At 26.7% G+C, this 23904-nt stretch overlaps 3 protein-coding genes across 8 annotated transcripts; 2 read left to right on the forward strand and 1 right to left on the reverse strand.

The window, feature by feature from the left end:
• Window positions 1-1843: 1843 nt before the first annotated feature.
• Window positions 1844-3079, reverse strand: LOC113548492 (cold shock domain-containing protein CG9705). 2 transcript variants are annotated; one of them, XM_026949395.1, is made up of 4 exons: window positions 2986-3079; window positions 2626-2897; window positions 2282-2404; window positions 1844-2212 (listed from the first exon to the last, which is right to left on the reverse strand). In XM_026949395.1, the coding sequence occupies exons 2-4, from the start codon at window positions 2751-2753 to the stop codon at window positions 2056-2058; spliced, it is 408 nt and encodes a 135-aa protein (XP_026805196.1). In that variant the 5' UTR covers window positions 2754-2897; window positions 2986-3079; the 3' UTR covers window positions 1844-2055. The 2 variants fall into 2 exon arrangements, with proteins under 2 accessions (XP_026805196.1, XP_026805195.1); XM_026949394.1 differs by having other exon boundaries at window positions 2626-3040.
• A 4192-nt stretch (window positions 3080-7271) lies between these two features.
• On the forward strand, window positions 7272-13712 carry LOC113548961 (cytochrome b561-like). Of its 4 annotated transcripts, none has more exons than XM_026950075.1 (7): window positions 7272-7388; window positions 10277-10314; window positions 10895-11040; window positions 11136-11277; window positions 12860-13068; window positions 13211-13365; window positions 13452-13712. In XM_026950075.1, exons 2-7 carry the CDS (start codon window positions 10311-10313, stop codon window positions 13615-13617), a joined length of 822 nt encoding a protein of 273 aa, XP_026805876.1. In that variant the 5' UTR covers window positions 7272-7388; window positions 10277-10310; the 3' UTR covers window positions 13618-13712. The 4 variants fall into 4 exon arrangements, with proteins under 4 accessions (XP_026805876.1, XP_026805878.1, XP_026805877.1 ...); XM_026950077.1 differs by lacking the exon at window positions 7272-7388 and adding an exon at window positions 8118-8200; XM_026950076.1 differs by lacking the exon at window positions 7272-7388 and adding an exon at window positions 10121-10211.
• Window positions 13713-14872: 1160 nt separating this feature from the next.
• Window positions 14873-23599, forward strand: LOC113548438 (centrosomal protein of 131 kDa). 2 transcript variants are annotated; one of them, XM_026949315.1, is made up of 15 exons: window positions 14873-15099; window positions 17857-17985; window positions 18070-18184; window positions 19145-20013; window positions 20102-20195; window positions 20339-20417; window positions 20536-20646; window positions 20702-20930; window positions 20988-21182; window positions 21247-21452; window positions 21825-22029; window positions 22567-22766; window positions 22936-23107; window positions 23169-23344; window positions 23410-23599. In XM_026949315.1, the coding sequence occupies exons 1-15, from the start codon at window positions 15022-15024 to the stop codon at window positions 23543-23545; spliced, it is 2994 nt and encodes a 997-aa protein (XP_026805116.1). In that variant the 5' UTR covers window positions 14873-15021; the 3' UTR covers window positions 23546-23599. The 2 variants fall into 2 exon arrangements, with proteins under 2 accessions (XP_026805116.1, XP_026805117.1); XM_026949316.1 differs by having other exon boundaries at window positions 20102-20192.
• The last annotated feature ends 305 nt before the right edge of the window (window positions 23600-23904 follow it).

Raw genomic sequence — 23904 nt, forward strand, 5'->3', positions numbered from 1 at the left:
ACATGCACGATAAATAACTAGTACAACTTTTAAAAATATAAACAGTTGTTATTTATATATATATTGAAGATTAATTATAGGAAATTGTACATTTCGAAAAAAATTACAAAATGTTTAATATATTTTTACTTTTTGAGAAATTACAAACCATTGCATTTCTCAAAAATGTTGTTTGTATGTATCTTAGGACTTAGATTAAATTAATTTTTTTTTAGAAAAATTACATTCCATCAAGGGAATGAGGAAAAAAATACAAAAATTAATATTTTCAATTACAAATAACAATAATTTACATATAAATATAAATGATTGATTTTTAAACTCGGCTCACTTTGTGATTAAAAATTAAAAATTGTTAATGTCTATTTTCCATTTAATGAGGCACTAATAAATCATGGAAATATGTTATAATAGCTTTATAGATTTTGAATATTTATTTTCAGTTGGATAAGAAATAAGAGAAATAAACACAAAAAACAAATTTACCATCAACAAATAACTGGAAATATTATATTAATACAATTAATTTATCAACATTTATCTACATTCTACAACACATTATATTGGAAATTGATAATTCAACGTATTTACTTATAAAACTTAAGTATTTAATTAATTACATTAAATTATGAAAGATTATAAAAATCACTTAATAAAACTATAGATATTGATTAGGGAGTTACACAATATTGAAAATAATAATAATTAGTTAAGGTCATTTAAGATTATAAAAAATAAAATAATTTTTAATAAAAATAAATACATGTATATAACGGAAAATTAACTAATTACCAAAATATTAGCTAGTTAAAATGATGTGTAAATGTATACACAACCTGACTTTTATTTAGAAAATTAAAGGTAAGTAAAATTTTCAAAATATTTGATAAACAAAATTGCAAAGGATTAAATTACTTTTAAAATTGCATTTATTATTGGGACACATTTGAATATAAAATTAATACATAATTAATGTACATCAATGTTAAAGTGCAATACTAAAATACTAAATTATATTTAACATAAGCAATGCGGCATTAGTTTTAAAAACGCATAGTCCATCAATCAAAAAATATACTTTAAAAAAGGAAATTAGACTACTCATATTTTTGCATACATAATATATATATCTGTAAATCAATATAACAATAGTATACCAATGTATTATTAAAGTAACAAAATGTATTAGTTAACAACTGTGATATAATTTTAATGAAAAACCATACACTGTTCAAAAATAAAAATTCATCAAAATTATGACAATTCATCGCCAATTATTATTCTTACAATTTAATGATAATTTAAACATAATTGTTGTTTATTATAAAAAGTAACTTGAAAAAAATAAAGGCATATATTATATTGTTGTTTATTTTTTTAATGAGTATACATATAATTTTAATTATATGTATTACCTAACTATTTCATTACATACCTAACAATTTTTTTGTTAGATTCTATTTTACAGCATTAACTGATTAAGTTGTTAATTATGATACAACTGATAAAAGTATTAAATCCACTGTGAAAAAATTAATTTGATGATAGTTTACCTTTGCTGCATTGCTTTTGATAAATTTTTACCATTAATATAATTTATTATAACAATTTAAGTATATGCAATTCTGATATTAAGTGGCAATGGATTTACATACATAAAAATACATTTGTATAAAATAGTTTAATTAAAAAATAATTATTATAAAAGTGGGTAAGTTTTTATCTAATGATTTATTAATTAAACTTTGTCATTTAAAAATTTGATATTACACGTATAAAGAGTAATTAATCTAGATTGATACAATATTACCTATAAAACTATAGAAGCAAATATCTTATAAAATTATGTATAATTAGATGGATTATTTTATTTTGGCACTTAGCTAAAATCAAAAAAAAAAATATATCAGTAAAACTGATAAAGTCTCTTCGTTATATTATAGAGCATGGACAATTGGAATGTACCAGTTTTAATGAAGGTTTAGATATTTGCAAAACATCACACATTAATGGACATATTTGTGTACAAATGATCACTAAAATATTATAAAGTATTTAATTGTTTTCTGGAGCATCCCATTTTAAATGTACTTGAGGTGTTAGATTAACAATTTCCACATGTACGGCTTGGAACTTTTCTAGTTTTGGAGGAATAGGGCATAGACGATAGTGTACTTGATCGCCAGGTAACGGAACAAATTCTCCTTCAATACTAAAAAAAAATAGCACACTATAAGTAACAAATTAAATTAAATATTAAAACCATAACAACTTGTCTTACTCTGATATATGTACGAACGTGTCTGGATCACCATTATCTGGAGTGATAAAACCGTGTCCTTTAGATTTGCAAAAGTACTTGACCTTTCCAGATATTTGCGGATTCTTGAGAGCAAGAGCAGACCTACACGCAACAATGAAATTGAAAATTCATAGTTCATAATAAAACTCACATTAGAACAAGACAAACGAGTCGTGCTGCTCAAACATAACCATTGACATACGGAAACGTATAACCAGTGCATTTCAACAGCCGAAAGATAGTGACACAACGGCCGTCGTCTTTACACAATAATACCATAACTCATAGACAATGTCATGGTAAAAAATTATAATTCTACTCACGTTGAATCAGTTCTTGTCCGTCTGGTCACTATCGGGCTCGGGGCGAGCATGCCAATCTTGGTCGGTGACAGGTGACTGGCGAACTTTAGCGCTTCCTGTTCACAACCGTTGGAGAATGATTCGCTCATGGTGCTCAGGCCTCTCACCGTAGTCCGTTGAAAACTGGACGCGATGTACCGGTGTTTGGTGCACGCTGACAGTCGACACCACGTTGAGACGACGAACGATATTACTGTGTCTTGTGAGGATTGCCGAAACCGCAGTGTGAAAATCTGAAATTGAAAAACCTCTTATCGTCGTACGAAACACGGCAACAGTAGATAGAGCTATGAACTGTAAAGTTGTAAGACTTTTGGTAACCTGATAAACGCTTAACGCGGTGTGGAGCGTGCACTGCGAGACGAATAATAATAATAATATTGTTGTATTAACATTATTACGTGCTATTACGATTTGCAGTATGATATTGTTATTATTTTTTTATTATTGATAAGTAAAAATGAAGTCCAGCATTTCAGTGATACCAACCGTAACCGACGACGGAAGAAAATAAAAGGCCAAATTTAATAATGATGGGCTGTACTATCTATACAACGACATAATGTCATCCACCACTTATCTGCTTGCCGTGAGATCGTTAAAAATGCCTATTGGTTATTAGTCTTAAAAATTGCATTAATTGTTATTGGCTTACTTCACCCGCAATGTGTCTATTACTTAACCGAGTTATCTACATGCTTCGATATAAACTTGTTGTATTTTTACGAAAAAAAAAATATACATTTTAATGCGTTTGATTTGAATTGCAAACCACAATATTATAATTTATGTTAATATACCTACCTGGCTACCTATTTATTGTACTTATTGAATATCGGCTATTTGCAATCATTATATTATGTTGATTGTGTTTTGCGATGTGCCGGAATTGTTATATTCTGATACGCATATCCCATACGGCATGCGCACATCCCGACATCCGCGTAATTAGTATTACGTGATGATATTATAACAGACCATATGACCGTGTAATAGTATAATTAACAGTAATATAGTAAATTATAATCGTCAGGTATGGGTGTAGGTGTATTACGTGTAATCACCTTTATTTCGGTATCGATTCGAGTAGTCGGTGTGTAGTAGATACCATCACCATCATGTACTTACCTGTAATTTTCCATCTACCCATAATATATTTAACAAGTACCTACAGACTACAGTCATATATTTATTAGTGTTAGATTATTAAATATAATATTATCAATTATACATTATACACTTACGAATTATTAGGAAGCGAGGTACTGAACGACTTGTGGCTAAGTCTCAAATGATTTAAAACTAATATTATTTATATAAAACAAAAAATAATAAGTATACCGAGATTAAATTTAACTAAAAGTCTGTCGTTTAATATGAAAATTAACAAAAAATTGCATTATGTATTTCTTAAATCCATCATTGTATAACCAATACATATTAATCGTTTCAGTTATAATAGTTATAACTTATTAGTTATTATAATACAAACTATTGTTTTAGTTCGTAAAATTCCTCATAATAATAGTATGTTATAAACAATAATCTCAATGTTTGAACCTATCACTAGCACGCCCACTGTCCTTTTTTGTTTCAGGGTACCCTAACCGACAATGTGGTGCAATCTTATTACATACGCGTTCGCAGAATTCGTTTATGGGGGGGGGCATTTACAAGTATAATGTGATCCTAACATTCCTAGCCTAAATGTAATATTCTATAAAAGAAATCATTATACATGTTTTACTTGAAGGGTTAAACCCCTTAACCCCCTCCCTCCATCGGTAAGCCTCTACAATCTTGTCATGTACCCATATTAGTATACACCAGGGGTGGCCACTAACCTTAACTTTGGGAGCCACAAATTTATAAAGTTGATTCGAGGTGAGCCACATTATATAGCAATGTTTATAAAATGGAGATACATTTGTCATTTTAAATCAAATGAAGGAACATTTATTTACATTTAATTTTAGTCTAAGTTTGGTTCAAGAGCCACATGCGGCTCGCGAGCCTCGTTGTGGCCACCCCTGGCATAGGTACACATGTTATGTTTGCCAAGTATAAAAGTTTTATTTTTGAAAAAACATTTAGTAAATTAAAAAAAAAAAAACTTGCAAATAATAGGCGGTTACCGTTTGATATAAATTTCAAATTTATAGGATAACATGGATGACAAGGACTCACTTCACTATCAAAAAATAGGTTTTGTATGTAAAGGGTAAACTTGCAAATCTCAACAAATCTTTTGGTATAACCATTGATTATAGAATAAACAGATAAGCCATTCTATACCAGAAAGTAGGGATCTACCAAATACCGTCGGCTGCTATGGAGCGCTGTAGTAGTCGGCCGTTAATAGGGGAGGGGGGGTACACTTCCGATGACCAGAGTTATGGTTCGCACACAGTAGTAGACAAGTTGGTGCGGGGGTAAACAACTTTACAGCCACGCGGTCTTTATCAAGTACCTATTTGTGACTACTGACTTCATACTACTAACTAATAATACTTATGGGCCTTAGCAAATATGTTTATTAATAAATTCCAATACAAAAATAATATTATTTAAATATTGATTTATTTTTAATTTTACAGCTGAATGTTTTGTTCACTAAGCGATATTTCCGTCTGGCGATTATATATATTTTAAATAATTTTAAGTTTTAATTTGTATTTTGCACTTGAATGTTCTGTAGTAGTTTATGATATAGTGTCGACATGTGATATCCCTATTGGCACTTTTCACCTATAATTTTCTTTTTTTATTGTGTTTTAAATATTTTTTAAATAGCAATAATGCCTGGTAACACTTACCAATATATTAACTGTGGTAAATCATTCAGCAAATTTAAAAATTTAAAAATGTTTAGATTTCCTAAAGATAAATACAGATTGGAAACATGGAAAATAAATTCAGGTATACCTATATATAATTAAAAACTAAATTAATTAATTAATATTTATTGAATTTTTTTGAAATATTTGTTGCAAACATTTTAGTTTCTTTTGTACCCATTTATAAAATTTAATAAAAATCCAAAATTGATTGTATAATCAATGGTATAACGTACATTTTAAAATTGTAGAGTGACACAAGATAGGTTGCTTGAATTTCATACACTCATTTTTATTTGTCATGTAACTTATAAACAGCTAACTCCAAAATTTCCACGGTTAATTATACTTGTAAAATATTAATTATGATTTTAATTCACTATGCCAAAGGAGTAGGTCAATTATTTCGCGTAAATGCTCAAATGCATTGGACATTAACTACATTAAATTTGGAGTTAAGACAACTAACGATTTTTATGTATAAATTTTTACATTTCACTAAAATAATTTCCAAATTATTGTGATTTTACCAAATTTCGTTAAACTTAAAATGATGATGAAAAAAATTATAAGGATTTATAGAAATTAAAAAAACATGTAGAATATTTCAAATATCAAAAAAAATCAAAAAAAAAAACTATCAATAAAATAACTTATATTTTAGTGTAAACATTTTTTAATTATATATTTAGTATATATAAAATGCTAGAATAAACATTTGATGAAAATTTCAAGTTTTAAACTACTACATCATAAAAACTAAATTAGTTTCATAAAAATACGGTGTTTTACGCTTAAATATTATAATAAATTTAAAATTCTCGTGAGCAAAACTTGTAAAGAACCTTTTATTAAATTGTCTAACCTTAGCTATGATTATGAATATCCAAAATTTAATGTATTTTTAACAACAAAATGTTTTACAAATTTTTACGATACTTCTTACTTGGTATGTTCTATTAGAGCAATAAACAAATGAGGTTTTTATTTCTAAATTTTGACATAGTTTTTATGCATCCTATTAAAAATAAATGAGTAATTTCATTATGACATGTTTGGAGAATTATTGTCATCTTAACGATATTTTACTAATAATCACACACACACACACACACACACACACACACACACACACACACACACACATACATATGTATAAATTAATGAATAACTACTCCATTCAAAATGTAAAACTAATAAATATACCTGCATATTATTATTAGCTCTTAAATATGTTTTACAACCATAGTTGAGTGATTACACGATTAAGGTCGGAGTACATGAAAACAGAATATTTTTGTCTAACAATTTGGGTGGCAAAAATGAGTGTATGTGTTAAACGTATCAATGTTGGTACAAGTACTTATTATAATAATTAAACAATAGATTATTTGTAACGTGAATCAGAAGATGAATAAAAATATATATTATATTATAATCAGAGATATAATAAGCTATTGATGTTTTATGTACTTATAAAGTGTAACTAGACGTTTCAAACAGAAAGATACGAGAAGATACAATTTTAATTAGTTATCGAAAAATTATTGTGTATACAACTGTTAAACATTTTTAATGCCGGACTTCATAATAATTTTTTTAAATAACATTATCTTATCGAATTTTATAAACTAATTTAAAACCAGTGTGTATTGAAGTGATTATACATTAATAACTACTGTGATTTTCTTGACATTGTTTTCTTTAATTTTTTTAAGTACCTAGGATATCTATTTAAAAATTGTTCGGGGTCCCCCTTCTTTGTAAAGGTTTTACATGTATAAATATTTTCAATAATTTATTGCATACATTTATTTACAAGTAATTGTTAACGACTACAAATATGGTAATATTCGACAAGTTTTGATACTTCGTTATAATATACTAGTGAGTATTTATATTTTTCATTAATTGTGTCATTTTAGTTACTAAATATTAAGAAATTCGCCATCCACATTTTCCTACCAAACAATGTACCTGTGTCTTAGTTGTTGTGTAATTTAATTTAATTTTTTACTATTTTTTTTTGTTTGTTTATAAACAAATATTATTATTATTATTTAATTGTCTATAAACTGTATAAACCATAATTATTGTAATATGTATCAATTCAAAAACTGCACCGGTATTTTCAATAACACTTAGTTTTTAATTATTTGAAAGTATTCTAAAATTTATTGGGTCTTGGATTTAGTTAGATTTTAGGTGAACTGAACATATTTTTAAATTGTATTTTTATTTTATTATCATGAACTGATAACTGATATTCACTTTTAAGACTAAGTCCGAATTACGATGCATTTATTACATTTTTAGACATGTATCCACCATTCTTAAATAGTTACTGTAAACTATAATATAATAAAATTAAATGAGTACATAATAGAGTGTTCTAATATCAAGCTGTTTAAATATATTCGTATTATGTTTCAGTGTATGAACCTACTTATATGTTTTTTTATACAAACGACAAGTTTCAAGTTTCAGCATGCTTGGTTGCTTTATCAATGTCAAGATAGACTAAACATTTTGAAATTAAATAACAACATACAACATTAGTTTTAAAATAATTTATTAATAAATTAATATATTCTAAGAATAAACTTAGGTACAACACGATTATTGAAATTTTTCCTATGTTGACTCAAAAATATCACAACACGATTGTTCATGAATTATATATAAACTACATAATTTAGGTAAATTAAAAAAAAAGGTCGTTTTAATTTACATATTATATATATATATATATATGTGTATGTGTGTATAAATAAATAAATATATATATATATATATATATATATATATGTATGTGTGTATAAATTTGTAGATTATTATTTTAAAATCAGTGGGATGTTATTTATTTACTATTATACGTATATTTTAAATCAGCTGAAAAATATAAATGTTAGGTAGATACCATACATTTTTTGACCATACTAAACGATGATAGTTATTTTATTGTCAGCCATAACTCATAATCCTGTAATATGGAAGGTTAATTGTAAATTAATAATGAGCTAATTCTGGAGTGAATATAAGAAAAGTATAAGAAATACAACTAATTTTGAAATATTTGTATTTTTATATAAAATATACCAAACATAATTATTCACTTTTTATTTTCAATAATGAAGTTATTTGAGTTATGCAATTTTCAAAATATACTTATAGACTATTTATATTTTAAAATTCTTGAGATTTTCTGTACTTTATTTAGGAAGTCTTCTTTACAAATATAAACTTTTGTTTTTAAAATAAGAAGCCCTCTTCTTTATTGTAAATTACTTAGCAGACAATTTTTTTTTTTTTTTGAAGATATTGATGAAATAAAACCAAAATTTATAAGTTATGTGTTATTTTGTACACTAAGGAAAATAGGTCCATGATCAAGGATATGGACACCTAATTTAAAATTTTTAATTTATAAAAATACTTCATGTTTAATATTGATACTAGTTCCAATATTATATACATTTTATACTTGTGTACAACTATTTTTAACAAGTAATTATTCTAAGCGTAAACATTTTAATAATTGAAAAACTACTCGTTCGAATTTTAAATTATATACATAGTTTATTTAATTAATGCACCTATACATACATAACAAATATTTAATTAATAATAATAAATAAGAATATATTATTTATTATTATAGGAAAACAATAAGGTCGAACATGATTCTTTAATCACACTGTGTAGTAGTTTAGTTATATATGGAACGTTGTGTTTTCAATGTTCACTATCATCACCTGACACCAGTGGTAGTAAATCACTATTATCACTATACACAAATATGTAATTTTTTAAATCATATAAGTTAATCTCCAGCTTAAAATATACTTAATGTTGATTAATAACGTCTTATGATTTAATTCTCACTAGTCATTATAGTCTTTAGTCTTTACACACTCGTTTAGAATACTATTTATTGATTTATCCAGAAAGTGAAATATGTTTGTCAGAAATGGAATTTTAAAAATTAAAATGAAAAGTTTTTTATACATACAAATATACCCGTATATATACATATATTTCTATAATAAATGGGTATATTGTTTAAATAATGCATTAGATGTTGTAACGTACTAACGTGCATTAGTTATTTTGTACTATATTAACTGAAATACGAGTATATTTTATTAGATATATAGGATAATGCGAAAAGAGTTGGTCCAGTAAAGTATATTTATCTATAATAATATTATATACCTATAAATAATATATAATATAGTTATAACTTGTATATAACAAATTATATTATATTTTATTTATAACTTGTATTTTTTACTAAAAATATATACAATATTATTATGAATTTATAGTAGTCGCATAGTTTCATACTAATAAGTCATAGAGTTATTATTTTTAGTATTTCATAGATAAAAATAAGACATTATTATGTGAAAATTTTACATTTCACCATTCTGATCATTCCAGATGTTAAAATATCTTTGTATGTACTTATAGACAAATATATCGGTCAATATATTATATGCAGTAATGCAGTATTGGCTTAGTTGTTTTTAAACATAAAACGGACACAGTCGTGGCGAAACGTGTGATTTACTTTATTCCTTCAAAACGTTTATCGTGAATTTATTCAGTGTATAATATACAATAGTGAATGGTATTAAATGCAATGAATGCAGATCACCGTATATCATCATGTATATATATATATATTAATTTAATGATAACAATTTGGTAATAACTAATTATATATTTTGCAAATTTTAAAATTTACTAGATATTATTGTGATGTATTTTAGGTGCTGAAATTATTTGAAAAATTGGATATTAAAAATGGGTATGTATGATATTTTATTGTATCTGATATAATATTTGTAGTGTTACTAGTAGTATTATATTAATATAATATATATTATTTAATTATTTATTATTATTCATCAATGATAAAATATTACTTACATTTGTAAAAGGCATAGGTACTTCATTATTCATCAAAACTTTTAAAACATCAATTATTGTCGTATTTACACACCTATGTCATTCATAGGTAAATAAATGTGTACTTAAGTATCAGCATTGTATATTTTTATTTGAAGTACGATAATCGTATTTACTTAGCAATATTTTCCGGAGTATAACGTCAAATTCTCACAATCTCTCGTGTACTCGTATAATTTATACATATAAATTTAAACAGTTTAATCATAAAACATTTTCATAATATTGAATTTCAGTGTAAACTTATACCCTTCACACGTTTAAACTAATTTATTGTTTTAATCATCCACACCAACAACGTCAACGGAACTTTTTTTCTACAGAAAATTTGCTATATAATTGCGATATTCTTACCCATGACTTAATTATTTATTATTTTTGATAACCAAATTATGTTATGCATTTTATTTTTATTGCAGTTACAGTGGAATTAGAAAATGGTAGCATTCATGAAACGCCTACACCGAATAATAATTGTGTTTCAAATAAACAAAACGATCACAATATAGAACTTAAGAAAGAAAATCAGATTCCTGGTTATTTGTCAATTTATTCAGTATTTCAAGTATTTTTTTTTCAATAATTAACGAAATATGTTCAAGTCGATGACATCCATTTTTTAAGTAAAAATGAATAAATATATATCCATTTTGATTTCAGTTAATCGGAATATTGCTTATATTATCCGTCTTTGTATGGCTTCAATTTTATCGCACTGGTTTTGGTTTTAGCGGAACAATAAAAATATGCAACTGGCATCCTTTATTAATGACAATCACATTTATTTATTTATTCGCAAATTGTAAGCATTTATTTCAAAATTGTTTATAAATATTAATTTATTGGAATTATCATATTTAAATAAGTTATAAATATTATATTATCAAACTCCTACCAAAATGATGTAGACATTATAATTTAACAGAATATGATAAAATATTATAAATTATATTGAATGCTTAATTTTAAATTGTATAGGATTAGTAAGAATAGTAATTTATAATTTCCGATTAAATATTTATATTGTAGTTAAAAGTATGATCTATATGTTATGACTACAGACTTGAAATTTAATGTTTCGGTGTAAATATTTATATCGTTTGATAATTAAAGTCCACTCAAAATTTTACTAATAAAAGTATTGGTCTTGCAATGATTATTTTTTCTCCGATGACACCTTTTGAATTTAAAAGAAATGCTTTAATTTTCAAGTTAATCTTAACCAACCCCTAATGGGTGGTTTCTGTAGGTTATAACTAATAAAAAACACTGAGAAAAAGATATTTTTTTAATTGTAATTTAAAAGGTTTGATATTTTTACCAATTATTTTGCATCAATATTGTATACAAATAATATAATTTTGAATATAATTTGACTCTTATAGAGCTATTTATAGATATTTGCAATCTTTGATTTAATTTATATTTTATCAATCTTTATTTCTAAGTTGAAAAGATTAAAAAAAAACGCGAGATTTCAGATATGTTTATCTTATACACATTTCAACATATTATTAAACAATTTTTTTTTTTAAACATTTTTGTTTATAATATTGACTTTAACAGCATTAAAATTATTCAATAAATATAATTGATTAAAAGATACAATTGATATATAATTGATAGTTAAACATTTATAATATTTTCAAATTAATACTTAAGGCTAAACAATTTAAAACAAGGTTCTTTAAATGTTGTTCTTCGAAGCAATTTAAAAATATCAACAAAACTACTTGGGTACGATTCTATTTTTTTTTATTCATTTAACCATTTTAAGTATTTGGTTATAATTAAGAAAACATATAAATATAGGGACTTGAAACTTTATACTATTAGGTACGTATACAATAATATAATATTTCTATGTACTTAATTAAATTTTAAAATATTTAGACTAATTTTTAGCTATTTTTAAATTTTACTAAGAATTTATTCTACGGTTTTGAAAAAAAGATTTTTCAACTTTCCTTATTACTAATAACATATTGATATATTAAGTATAAAATATCTTTCAAACAAATCCGCAAACATATCGTCTCTGTACAGAATTATTTTTCGTTTACATTAATTTATCGTTAAATCCAAATTTATCACAACCATAATAAATCACTGTAATAGTGACCTACTTAATGATGATGTATATTTAAAACATATTATATATATATGCAGTAAAGTGAGTTACTAGATTTTTTGTTTTAATTTAGTTGTTAAAAGTCATACACATTTTTTTTACTACTTATTCTCTTATGAAAAAATTAGTCATGCATCATACCATATACAAATTACTATCTTATTTAAATAACTTCAGTTATCATTAAGGTTAATGGTAGAATATTAGATTATAATAAATTCAAATAAAACATAACACATGTATTTTTTTCCAGCTATCCTTCATTTTAGAAATTTTCGAAATACTACAAAACAAAAATTAAAAATGCAACATGCAACAATTCATAGTTGTATTATAATCTTCGGGGTACTTGGTTTATGGACTGGTTTAAATTCAAATTTAATTGCTAATCCACCTATTCCAAAATTTTACAGTTTGCATAGTTGGTTGGGAATTATTACTGTTGTAATGTTTCTTTCTCAGGTAAGTTGATTGGAAATTATATTCTTTTGCTAAAAAATTCTTAAACGTAAATAAATTAAAAGGGTACACATAACACACATATTATTAAACAAAATTCATATAAAATGTAATATATTGTGCATTTATTTAATATATTTTATAGTTTACAAGTGGATTTATATCATTTCTCTACCCTGAAATAGCAATGAAATATAAAGAAGCTGTTATGCCTTATCACATTATATTTGGTATATTGACGTTTGCATTATCTATTGTAACTTCAGTACTGGGATTTAGTGAAAAAATCATGTTTGCTTTGTATGTATCTATACACCATTAAATAAAATATGCAAAGGTAGTTTTAAATATTAATATAATATAAAAAATATTTTTTATTATTTTAGGAACCAACAGCATGAACATATGTCGACGGAAGGACTGTTTTTAAACTGTGTAGGGATAGTACTAATTTTTTATGGTGCATTGGTCGTGTATATATTAATCAAACCTGAATATAAAAGATGTTCTAAACCAAATGACGGAGTGACACATAATGGGACTTTAAATTAATTTTAATTTTGTGATTGTATACTTAATTAATGTTAATGATGAACATATACTCACAAAAAAAAAAAAGCCTGACAATGACAATATGTCACAAATTACCTATCGTTTGATTTTGTTTATTTAAATGCTGATTAGTGGTGTGATTATAGCGATATGAAATTGAATATCAATTATTAATGTCGCATTGAAAATGTTTCCAAACGGAGTTTGATTAAGTCTATTCTTACTGATAATTGTTTTAACAATTGTCGTGAGTAGTGTTTAATTTTTTAATGCTTATGGAAATATCTGAGAAAATTGATTTATTCAGACGTAATTTTAAACATAATAAAAAATTACTTATAACTGTTCAATATTTTTTAAGAAATGTTAAAAAACTAGTTTTAATCTTAGCTGTGGCTAAGAATAGTATTTTTAATGAAATAATTCATAATTGATTTCAAATTTAGTTACAAATTCTACTTTTTATTTTACTCAATTATGAATTTATAAAAAACTATTATTCTAATAATATTATAAATAATAGTGTCCTTCTGTATCATTGAAATAATAAACGGTGTAGTATTTTGTCATTTAATAAAGTAGGCGATGTAGGCAAACAATGAAAGTTATAAGAAGTACCAAAATAATAAATAAATCTTTCAAAATATTTTGTAATTGAGTTACCAATTATGAGTGGGTTTTGTTATGAAATTAAAAATTAAAAATATTAATCTTTGTGTTTGTAAACGTTTCGATTGACTAATTTTGTTGTAGGTAGTTCACACATCAGCAGGCACGTATCACACACGCTGGTTTACAATAAATGTACTACCGTGTTTGACGTTATGTCAGTTTAAATTGTTTAAAAAAATAAAAATTTGATCGGGACAATAATCAATAAGAATTTGATATTAATACTTATATGGTACTGTAATAATGTTTGTATTTACTATTTACATTAAGTTATGTGTCGTGTTTAAACATTATTAAGAATTAATTTTATCATACTTATCGACAGAGAAGCCGAGCTAGACCGATCGAATTCTATAAAATATAATAGATTGTTCCCATACATTGCTTGATGACGAATCGTAGTGTGTGTGAAAAACATACACATATATTTATGTGAAGGGACATCGGTTATTATTATTAAGTGCTCTGTGTTGCGTTACTTGGCAACCGTTTTGTTGTAGGCGTTATGTGAACGAGATTCGGGTTTCAGGTATAATATGGTATAGGCCTCAAACTTATTCGGAGTTCTCTGTACGTGAATAATAGTCGTGTATTGCGACATCCACGAAAATAGTATTATCGACCACACGTCGCTATAACGTCGTATTAATGACCTATTATTAATTAATTTATGTGCTTTACTATTATTGGCAGCGGCTAGATACATTTTTATTGATAGTGAGTTTGGTTAATATGTCCAATTTAAAAAAAAAATCAAAGGTCAATAAGCACATAGTGACGTCCACTGGACTATCGTTGCAAGGCTCTCAAGTACGTACTGCAGCTTAATAATATAATAGATACATATTTTAAATATATGAAAATAGATAGAGTCGTTAATGGTTTATTTATTTATAAATTTATAATTATCTATTTTAACGGGTTAAGACTTTTGAAATATTACGCAATCATAGACATATTATTTGGGCAATAAATACAATAAAAAAATTTAAAAAAAGATATTACTACATCAGTTATTAAAAATTAAATATAAAAGTGTGGGATTCACATTTTTGGTAATATAAACATAATAAAATTATATAAAAAAGTGTTTAAGTGATTTATAAAACTACATTTTAAAACAACGATTTAGAAGATCGGGTGTATTACTGCTATGGAACGGAAAGTTAATGAAACTTAGGAAAGTTAAAATAAAACTTGATTAACACAACAGGTAAGTCAATTCCATTTGACAACGGCACTTAAACATTTTAATACTATAACATATAAGTTATAAGTGCCCGTCTAAGATTTAAAACCAAGATTCGTAACGGGTGCACAATAAATTATGAATCCGTGTTAATTACATAGATCAATATACCACTAAACTTCAAAAACGTTTGTTGAACTCGCTCCAATTGGAAGACTCATCATCGACAATTTGAGAACCCCATACAAAGAAAATATGCTTCAAACGAAAGTCAGGACAATGAGGCTTGTTAAATAATTAATTTAAATAGTGGTATAACATTTTTTTTTTTACACAAAGATTAAACTGACGATATTTTTATAAATACAAATTTATATTTTACATTCCTATAGTGTAATGGTTTAAAAAATTATGATGAAAATGCTTGTAATATTATTATTTTTTTTATTCCGATTTCACTATAACAGAAATAGACAAATACCGAATAACATATAGTTTATTGTCTGCTTTATTTCAAGCATATTATTTTACTGCACGCACCCTAGGATTTTATTAACTCGTATATAAAAAGAATAAAGTATTTTTTGTATTTATCGTAGTGTTGAGTAAAATAAACGAACTCATATTTGGCTTAAAATAAATACAATTTAATCAATACATATTATAGAGTGGTTAGGGAAAGACATATTAAAATATTGTATTATATCATAGTACCATAGAAAATATTTCGTTTTCTCGGAAAGGAGTTGTGGACCATTTTTAAATTACTTATGTCATTATATGCTATTGATTCTTATAATAATATACTTAAAACACGACAGAGCTCAATAATTTATTGTTGTATAATATCTAATTATTATTTTTTGTTACTGAAAATATTGCACTAGATATCTTCAATAATTTATTCAATTTTATAACTACATTTGATTCACGATAAAATACATAAATACTCCTACATTTTTCATTATTCACCATTGCAAGAGACATTCTTAACCATTCTTAAACAATAGAAGAAGCACTCGCGGAGTAAAACTCTACTCTGTGGCTTTTCAAAATTATAAGTATCTCAATATCAGCATTTAAAAATAAGATGACGCATTATGTAAATAACTTAAAAAAATATAGTAAAATAAATAATGCATGTCAATTTAAACCTTGCATTTTATTCCACTATAAAACTATACATAGTTAAGCAAATAATTAACATTAATTGATGCCAATATGGCTAGTTTATAACATAACTGTTAAAACGTGTATTCTTAATAATAATAATACAAAAATATACCTATATACATAAATATATTCATACTATTTTATTAACATTTTTGATAAATGTAGACAATATTAGTTACTATAAAACTATTGAGTATCCGTCAAATGTTGTTTATAATAAAAATAAATAAATAAATAAAAATACATGTTCTGTAAAAGTGTAAATAATAACGATTATACAATATTTTTCAAGTACGTACAAAATTATTAATGATAATACGAGTACTGTATATCGATATGGTGTATATAATAGGCGGTGTGCCTATAGTGTCTATAATAATATAGAATTATATAGACACTATCATAGGCAATTCATAGCATCATTATATACGTGTGTACTTAACTAAATTAATTTAAAAGCTTAATATACTAATACTTCAACAGATTTAAAAAGCGTATGTATTTTTAGTAAGATTTAATTTTATAGAAACCATGACATTTTCACATCCACAAACTTTTCTGTTCATCAAAGTTGTTGATTTTTAAATTATTTTCTCTATCCTGTAATAATATTGAATTGTTTTTGCGTGTACCTACTTTGCTAGTCACGCGATATCTTAAATTTGAATGAATATTAATTTATGCAACAACCGTGTATGTGTGCGAATGGAGTTTTCACTAGACATTGTGCGTACTTGTATAAGTAATATCAATAAGACACTTTGTAGAACTATTAACTACTGATAACTAGGCATTGTTGTGGGTAAATGGATTTTGTCATTTAATAATTATTATAAAACTATATTAACTTATGATATAAAAATATGTTTTTATAATTTATAATAAACATAATAATATATACCTACTTAAATTATGTACATACCTTCTGATATCGATAACGAGTGAAAACGTCAAATTTTACCAGTATTTTTTTTTTTGTTTTGACTATAATTTTAAAATACGTGATAATTTATTTCATAACAAAATGTTAATGGTTTTTGTATTTTTATTTACTATAGAATGATATATTAATATACACATTAATTAATTTATATATATAATTAAATACTTATAATTTGAAGTTTGTTATAATAAAATAATATATTGTTATCAATGTCTATACTATATTTTAAATATTTATGAATTATATATATTATTTTCTTCAGATTAATCTCTCAACACGCTTATCGAATTTGAACATATCAAATCCTTTGCATTATTTGTATAATGAAAACGTTGATTCGCCATCGCGCGGAAGACCGATGTCTGCACTTACACTGAGTGCTACAAATCAGGTTTAATGATTAGATGAAAAATGATGTTCAAATTATTCTTTAAAAAAAAAAATGATTTTCGAATTTAATTTTTATATTTTTTAGGATTCACCACGAAGGTCAAGGTTAGTAAAACGTCCACAGTCTGCAGATACAATAAATAAGATTAACAAAAGTCGACACATTTCATTTGATTTCAATGATCAACAGACCGACACGAGTAAATATATATATACATAAATGTACTTATCTAAATACATTTTTAACGAGTTTTTAATTGAACAAAGTCGATATTTTTTTTAATGAAACGCAATCAAACTTAAATACGATTAGGTATGTGATAAAGACAATTATTACACAGTAGAAAATATTGATAATATATTATATTGATTTAAATCGCGTTTAGAATCACTTATTATTACGCCTTAAAAATTAGAGAAAAAACGAAGACATTATTATTTGATTCATTATTATCAAATGGTACAATTTATTTTAATATATATCTTCTAAACCAATAAAATAATAATAGCAACAATTCTAGCCTATAAGTTATAATACCGTCATAACAGTATAATCTGGGTTCATCACGCGATTCAGCATATTTCTCTGTGTACGTATAAAAATCTTAGCAATTCATACATTTACATTGCCAAAGTTTTTATGTGTTCATAATTCATACACAATACACATGCCACAACGTTATGTGTGCATGCCGAATAACAAATAAATGTATATATATGTATACTGGTGTAATAAATGTTAATTTATTAAGTACCAGTAAGTTGTACCATTCGCTACTAATTAATAATTATTAATCAATCACAGCTGCCAACAGTGATTTATTGAAAATACGAAAAATCACGAATATGTACTTTGGTACGGACTGTGTTGTGCATAAGCATTATTATACTTTTATTGAAAATAATTCATACTATTTTAGTATTAATTGTTTATGACAAATTGTGATGATGCTCATACACTCTTAGACCTTAAAGGAGCATATTGTATATACATTTTTACCTAAGTTATCGTTTACCATATTATGTCCCGAATACATTATACAACTCATATTATAGTTGAATACCGATTAAATGCCGTGTTTCTCAGTATGCTGGGATCATCGTGAAAGCTGAAAAACCAAACGAATTTAAAATTTGTATTGATTTAACGCGTTTTGCAGATGTCGGAAATCGCGCAGACCGGTCGGAGAACGCTTTTGACGAATCGGACGGTGCCGAAATGTCGTCATCGAGCGACGGTCGTTCGACCCCCGTTCCTCCAAACGACGGCAGCGTGGGTGGTGGTGGTGGCGACGACGGCGATGGACAACCGGCGCTCGAACCAGGGTTGACTTCTAAGCCACCCATACCACCTGGAGGTGGGGACGCGCGCGTACCGGAAACGTTCGGCCACGTGGCCAACGTTTCCGCGGCGACGTTCGACGACGCGGTGGAGCTCAAGTTCCAGCGCTGGTTTCCGAACTCGGTACCTATTCTGGTTCCCGTACCGACGCCCGTCACGGACGTATACGTGGAAAACGGGGTCAGCGTCCAGGAGGACCGGGCCGTGGCGCACGCGAAGAGTGGTCGCGGTCAGCTGGACGAAGAACACCTTTACTCGAACTTGAGCGCGGCCATCGGTGGCGCGAGCGACAGATTCGGTGGCTCGGTGTCCGTCGATCTGTCTGGAGCGCTTCGGGGCGCCAACGTGGATGGCGGCGAACGAAGCCGAACGCGGTCCACCGTAAAGCCGAAGAGCAAGTTAAAGAAGAAGATCGCGCCGGTGGCGGCGGCGGTGGTCAGCCATAGACCTAAAAACACGAGGGATGCGGTAAAATCGAAGTCGATCGCGGCCGCGGCCGTACAGCCGGTCGAAGCGGTGCCGGCGCGGAACGAGCAACTTCCGGAAAGACAGCCGGAAACGAAGAGAGAGCGTCCGAAGAACGCCGATCGTTCGCCGGTACAGGATTACGTGAGGGAAGACGTGGTCTCGTGGATGTCCAGTCACCTGCAGAGACCGTCCACACCCGACTTCAACGGCGGTACACTCGTGAGTATTCCCGGTGACCGGTATTTGCACGGCAGTTTGTTATTTTTAGAAACCAGAGTAAACTTTAATGTAATGTTCGTGTTTAAAGGACGCGTTTTCCGAAGAAAAACACAAGACGTCAACGTACGACGAGATCGTTAATATTCTTAAAGAACTCGAGTCCGAAAATAACGATATCGGTAGTTAGTTATAGAATTCACTTACCTCAAATTGTTTTTGTTATCGCCATATACTAACACGTATTATAATACTTACTTATTATCTACACTTACATTTATATATATTTTATATTTGTTGTATAATGATGTATACTGATTTATTGTAGACATGAATGTCAGGAAAAGTGATGTTACAGATAATAATAAACATCAAACATTAGTACCAGAATCTTCGTCTAGTTCAAAGTTAATATTACTTGGAAATCATTATAAATTTTTGTTTTTTTTTTTTTTTAATGACACTTCTAATGTGGATTTTTTAAATCATTTTTCTTATTTTTATATTTAATGTATTTTTTCAAAGGGCATTATGGTCATTTCTGGATGAGGTAGAGAAAAATTCAAATTGTCCATCTACTCTCAAATCACCTAAACACAAATCACCTGTTAACCTGCCAAACACACCACCACCATCGTAAGTTCATTTTGTGATCGCCTATTTGTATGATATACAATATTTTTGTGTATAGGCCAGGTAAAAGAGTTATAGATGTAAAAAAGGGAAACCTTCAACAAGTTATGGATCTCGACAAAGCAGAATTGGCTCAAAAAGTAGCAATGCTACAAATTCAATTATCAGAAAAAGAAGACATAACTGAAAAATTGAAAATTAATATAGCTGAACTACAAGCGGAGCACGCTAAAACTAAATCTGAATATGAATCCACTGTAATGAGACACCAAAAATTTATCGATAAAGTAAATAATATTAAAATATTGTGTGTACAAATTACATAAAAAATTATATTCGCTTAGTTATTGAACGAGAAAAAACAACTTAGTGAAAGTTGTTCTTTGACTGTAAAGGAACTGACCAAAAAAATGAACGATGCACTATCGAGCCAAGAAGAGCGACATAAAGTTGAATTGAAAAAAGCTATCGATAAACAGACAGCATCTGAGAAAATAAAAAAAGATCGATGGGTTGATCTTAAGACAAAAAAAATTAAAGTAAATATAAATTTTATCTTAATATTTATACATTGTTTAATGGTAAAAAATTGTATGAATACAGGAGATGACGATTAAAGGCATTGAACCTGAACTTAATAGGATGTCCATAGCGTATCAAGAAGAATTGTCAGAACTTCGAAGAATTCATCAATCACAAATTGAAGAAATCGAAGCAACATGGCATCGGAGAATGGCTACTATGAGGGATAAAATGGACGCAGAACGAGAACAAGCAATCGTGACAGAAAGAGAAAATTCAAGAAATCGGTACTTATGTTTTTAATTTTTACAATATGAATCACTTAGAGATGCCTTTTTGTGTATTTTTATAACTAGTAATATTATTATATTATTACTTTATAAATCTTAAATCAACGATTTTATAGTGAATAATTATAATAATATAATATGATATAATATTATTATTATAATAATTATTAACAAAATAAAAAGTTTCTAATAAATTAAAACACAACCATAAGTTATTTAATGAAATAAATGTTTATATTTATTTTTATGTTTTTTAAAATTAAAATAGAAAAAAATAGTGCTTTGATCTTTATTTAAATAATAATATTAATTTTTCTGATATTATGTGATATTTTTATTTAAAATTAACAAACTATTATCTATAATTAGCTTGGAAATGGAAATTGCTGAGCTTGAAAAGAGTTATCAAGATCAACGAAAACGACTATTAAGCGAAATTCACGGGGAAAGATTACGTCAAGAAAGAGAAAATGAAGTGACACTCATGGAAAAACAAAAAGCCCTCGAACAAAAGTTTGAGAAATTAGTATTAGATATCCAGGAAAAAATTAATAAAAAGGAGCAAGAGTTCCAGGTAGGTAATTTAAAAAATGATAATAAGTTAAAAATAAAACCTATTGCTTTTAAGAATTATAAAAATTTATTACAAAACAGAACAGAGAGTAGAAATCGAATTTTAGAGGCATTTATCTTAATTTACTATTTTCAATAAAGTGTATAGGTAAAGTGTTATTCAAATTATATAGAATAATTAATTATTAATTATTGTATATAAAATATAATATTAGTAAACAGAGATAATATTTACTTAAAAAGAATAAAAAACGTTTATGTGTATACTGTATAGGTAAATGTTAACGGGTACTACAAGGTTAAATTCTGATTATAAAAAAATAAAGCGAGTTCCTATTGAATATTTTTAATAATATAAATTATAATATTCATAGGTAATTCAAAAATAATAAATGGCTTAAATTGTATTAAAATTTAAAGGTTTATCGCTTACATAAAAATATATAAAATCTTTTAAAACAAAATAAATCTAATATATTATATAAATATATATATATGAAATTCGGAATATTTTACTAAAAATACGATCTGCTTTTAGAACGAGTTGAAAATAATTCGAGAAAATTGTGAAACAGAAAAGACTAAATGGATACAACATCAAACAGCTGTATTAGCAGATAAAGAAAGTAATATCAAAGAAATGTGCAAAAAAGAACGAGACAAACATATTGAATTGGTTGTTCAAAAATTAGAGAACGAAGCTTCTGAAAGAGAAAAAAGTTCAGAAATGAAAATTAAGTAATAATTTATACAATTGATTAAATTATTAACGAGTTGATTAAAGCCTTGCTTATAATAATTGTATATTTTATAATATTTTTATAGCCTGTTAAGATTAAGTGTGTTAGTAAAATATATACTTAAAAATAGATTTAATAAAAAAACTTAATTGATTTTCTGATTGTAGACGAATAAAATCTGAGTACGAGGCTGACATTCGTGAACTAGAAAATACCATATCTGGTCATCGTATGAAATTAAACGAAGCTCGTACCAAAGCACAAGAGTACGAAGATAAAATAGCAGATCTCACTAGTGAATTGAATAAGTGTAATGTTGAACAAATACGATTACAGGAGGTACTTTATTAATTATAGTAGATTTTGACATGAAAACGGTACTTATGATCATTTTTTGCAGTTGGTCTCCAAACTAAAAAATGACCTTGCTGAAAAAGAAAATACTATAAAAAACGAAGCTGTCACTAAGATTGGAATATTACAAACAGAATTAGTTCAATCAAAATTGAGTTTCGAAACTAAAATAAAAACTATCGAAAATGAAAAAGAAAGAGAAATAAATCACGTTTACGTTAGGTATTAGTATAAGTTTTCAATTAAATGTATATATCAACCTTTTCATTCGTTTGTTATTATTCCAGGGTAAAAGAAGCAATTAAACGAAAAGATGAAACAATTCAGACATTAAAAAGTGAACGAAATGCTGCCTTGGATCAGTGCAGTAACATGGAAAGACTTTTGGATCGACAGAGAAAAGAACTTTTGAAGCTCAAATAATTTAATTATTACTTACAATGAACAAACTTCTCATTTTTTTTTTTTTTTTTAATAATTACACAGATCATTTTTGGAAAATGTAGAATAATGTTGAATAATTAGAATTCTCTGTTATAGCCTATAGTTATTGTAATCTATGTAATTAACACAAATTTTGCTGTATCATCATATTATTTATAATAATAATAAATACTAGTTTTTACTATTAACTATATTCGAATATTAAAGAAACTTTTGGTTCGTGCTTTTGGAACTAACTAGACAAGTAAGCGTTAGTTTATACGGTATTTTTTTAATTAAAGTTAATTACAGTTTGTTCTTAATATTATTGATTTTTAAACATATACATCAATACACAA

Source organism: Rhopalosiphum maidis, chromosome 4 (genome assembly GCF_003676215.2).
Source record: "Rhopalosiphum maidis isolate BTI-1 chromosome 4, ASM367621v3, whole genome shotgun sequence".
Taxonomy (NCBI): Eukaryota; Metazoa; Arthropoda; class Insecta; order Hemiptera; family Aphididae; genus Rhopalosiphum; species Rhopalosiphum maidis.

Coding starts and splice junctions, on each gene's coding strand:
- LOC113548492 (XM_026949395.1), bottom strand. CDS start 2,753: ATGAGCGAATCATTCTCCAACGGTTGTGAACAGGAAGCGCTAAAGTTC. Junction 2,405..2,625: donor CGGACAAGAACTGATTCAAC/GTGAGTAGAATT, acceptor TGTTGCGTGTAG/GTCTGCTCTTGCTCTCAAGA. Junction 2,213..2,281: donor ACGTTCGTACATATATCAGA/GTAAGACAAGTT, acceptor ATTTTTTTTTAG/TATTGAAGGAGAATTTGTTC.
- LOC113548961 (XM_026950075.1), top strand. Junction 11,041..11,135: donor CAATTTATTCAGTATTTCAA/GTATTTTTTTTT, acceptor TTTTGATTTCAG/TTAATCGGAATATTGCTTAT. Junction 13,069..13,210: donor TTGTAATGTTTCTTTCTCAG/GTAAGTTGATTG, acceptor TATATTTTATAG/TTTACAAGTGGATTTATATC.
- LOC113548438 (XM_026949315.1), top strand. CDS start 15,022: ATGTCCAATTTAAAAAAAAAATCAAAGGTCAATAAGCACATAGTGACG. Junction 20,418..20,535: donor GAATCTTCGTCTAGTTCAAA/GTTAATATTACT, acceptor ATTTTTTCAAAG/GGCATTATGGTCATTTCTGG. Junction 20,647..20,701: donor CCAAACACACCACCACCATC/GTAAGTTCATTT, acceptor TTTTGTGTATAG/GCCAGGTAAAAGAGTTATAG.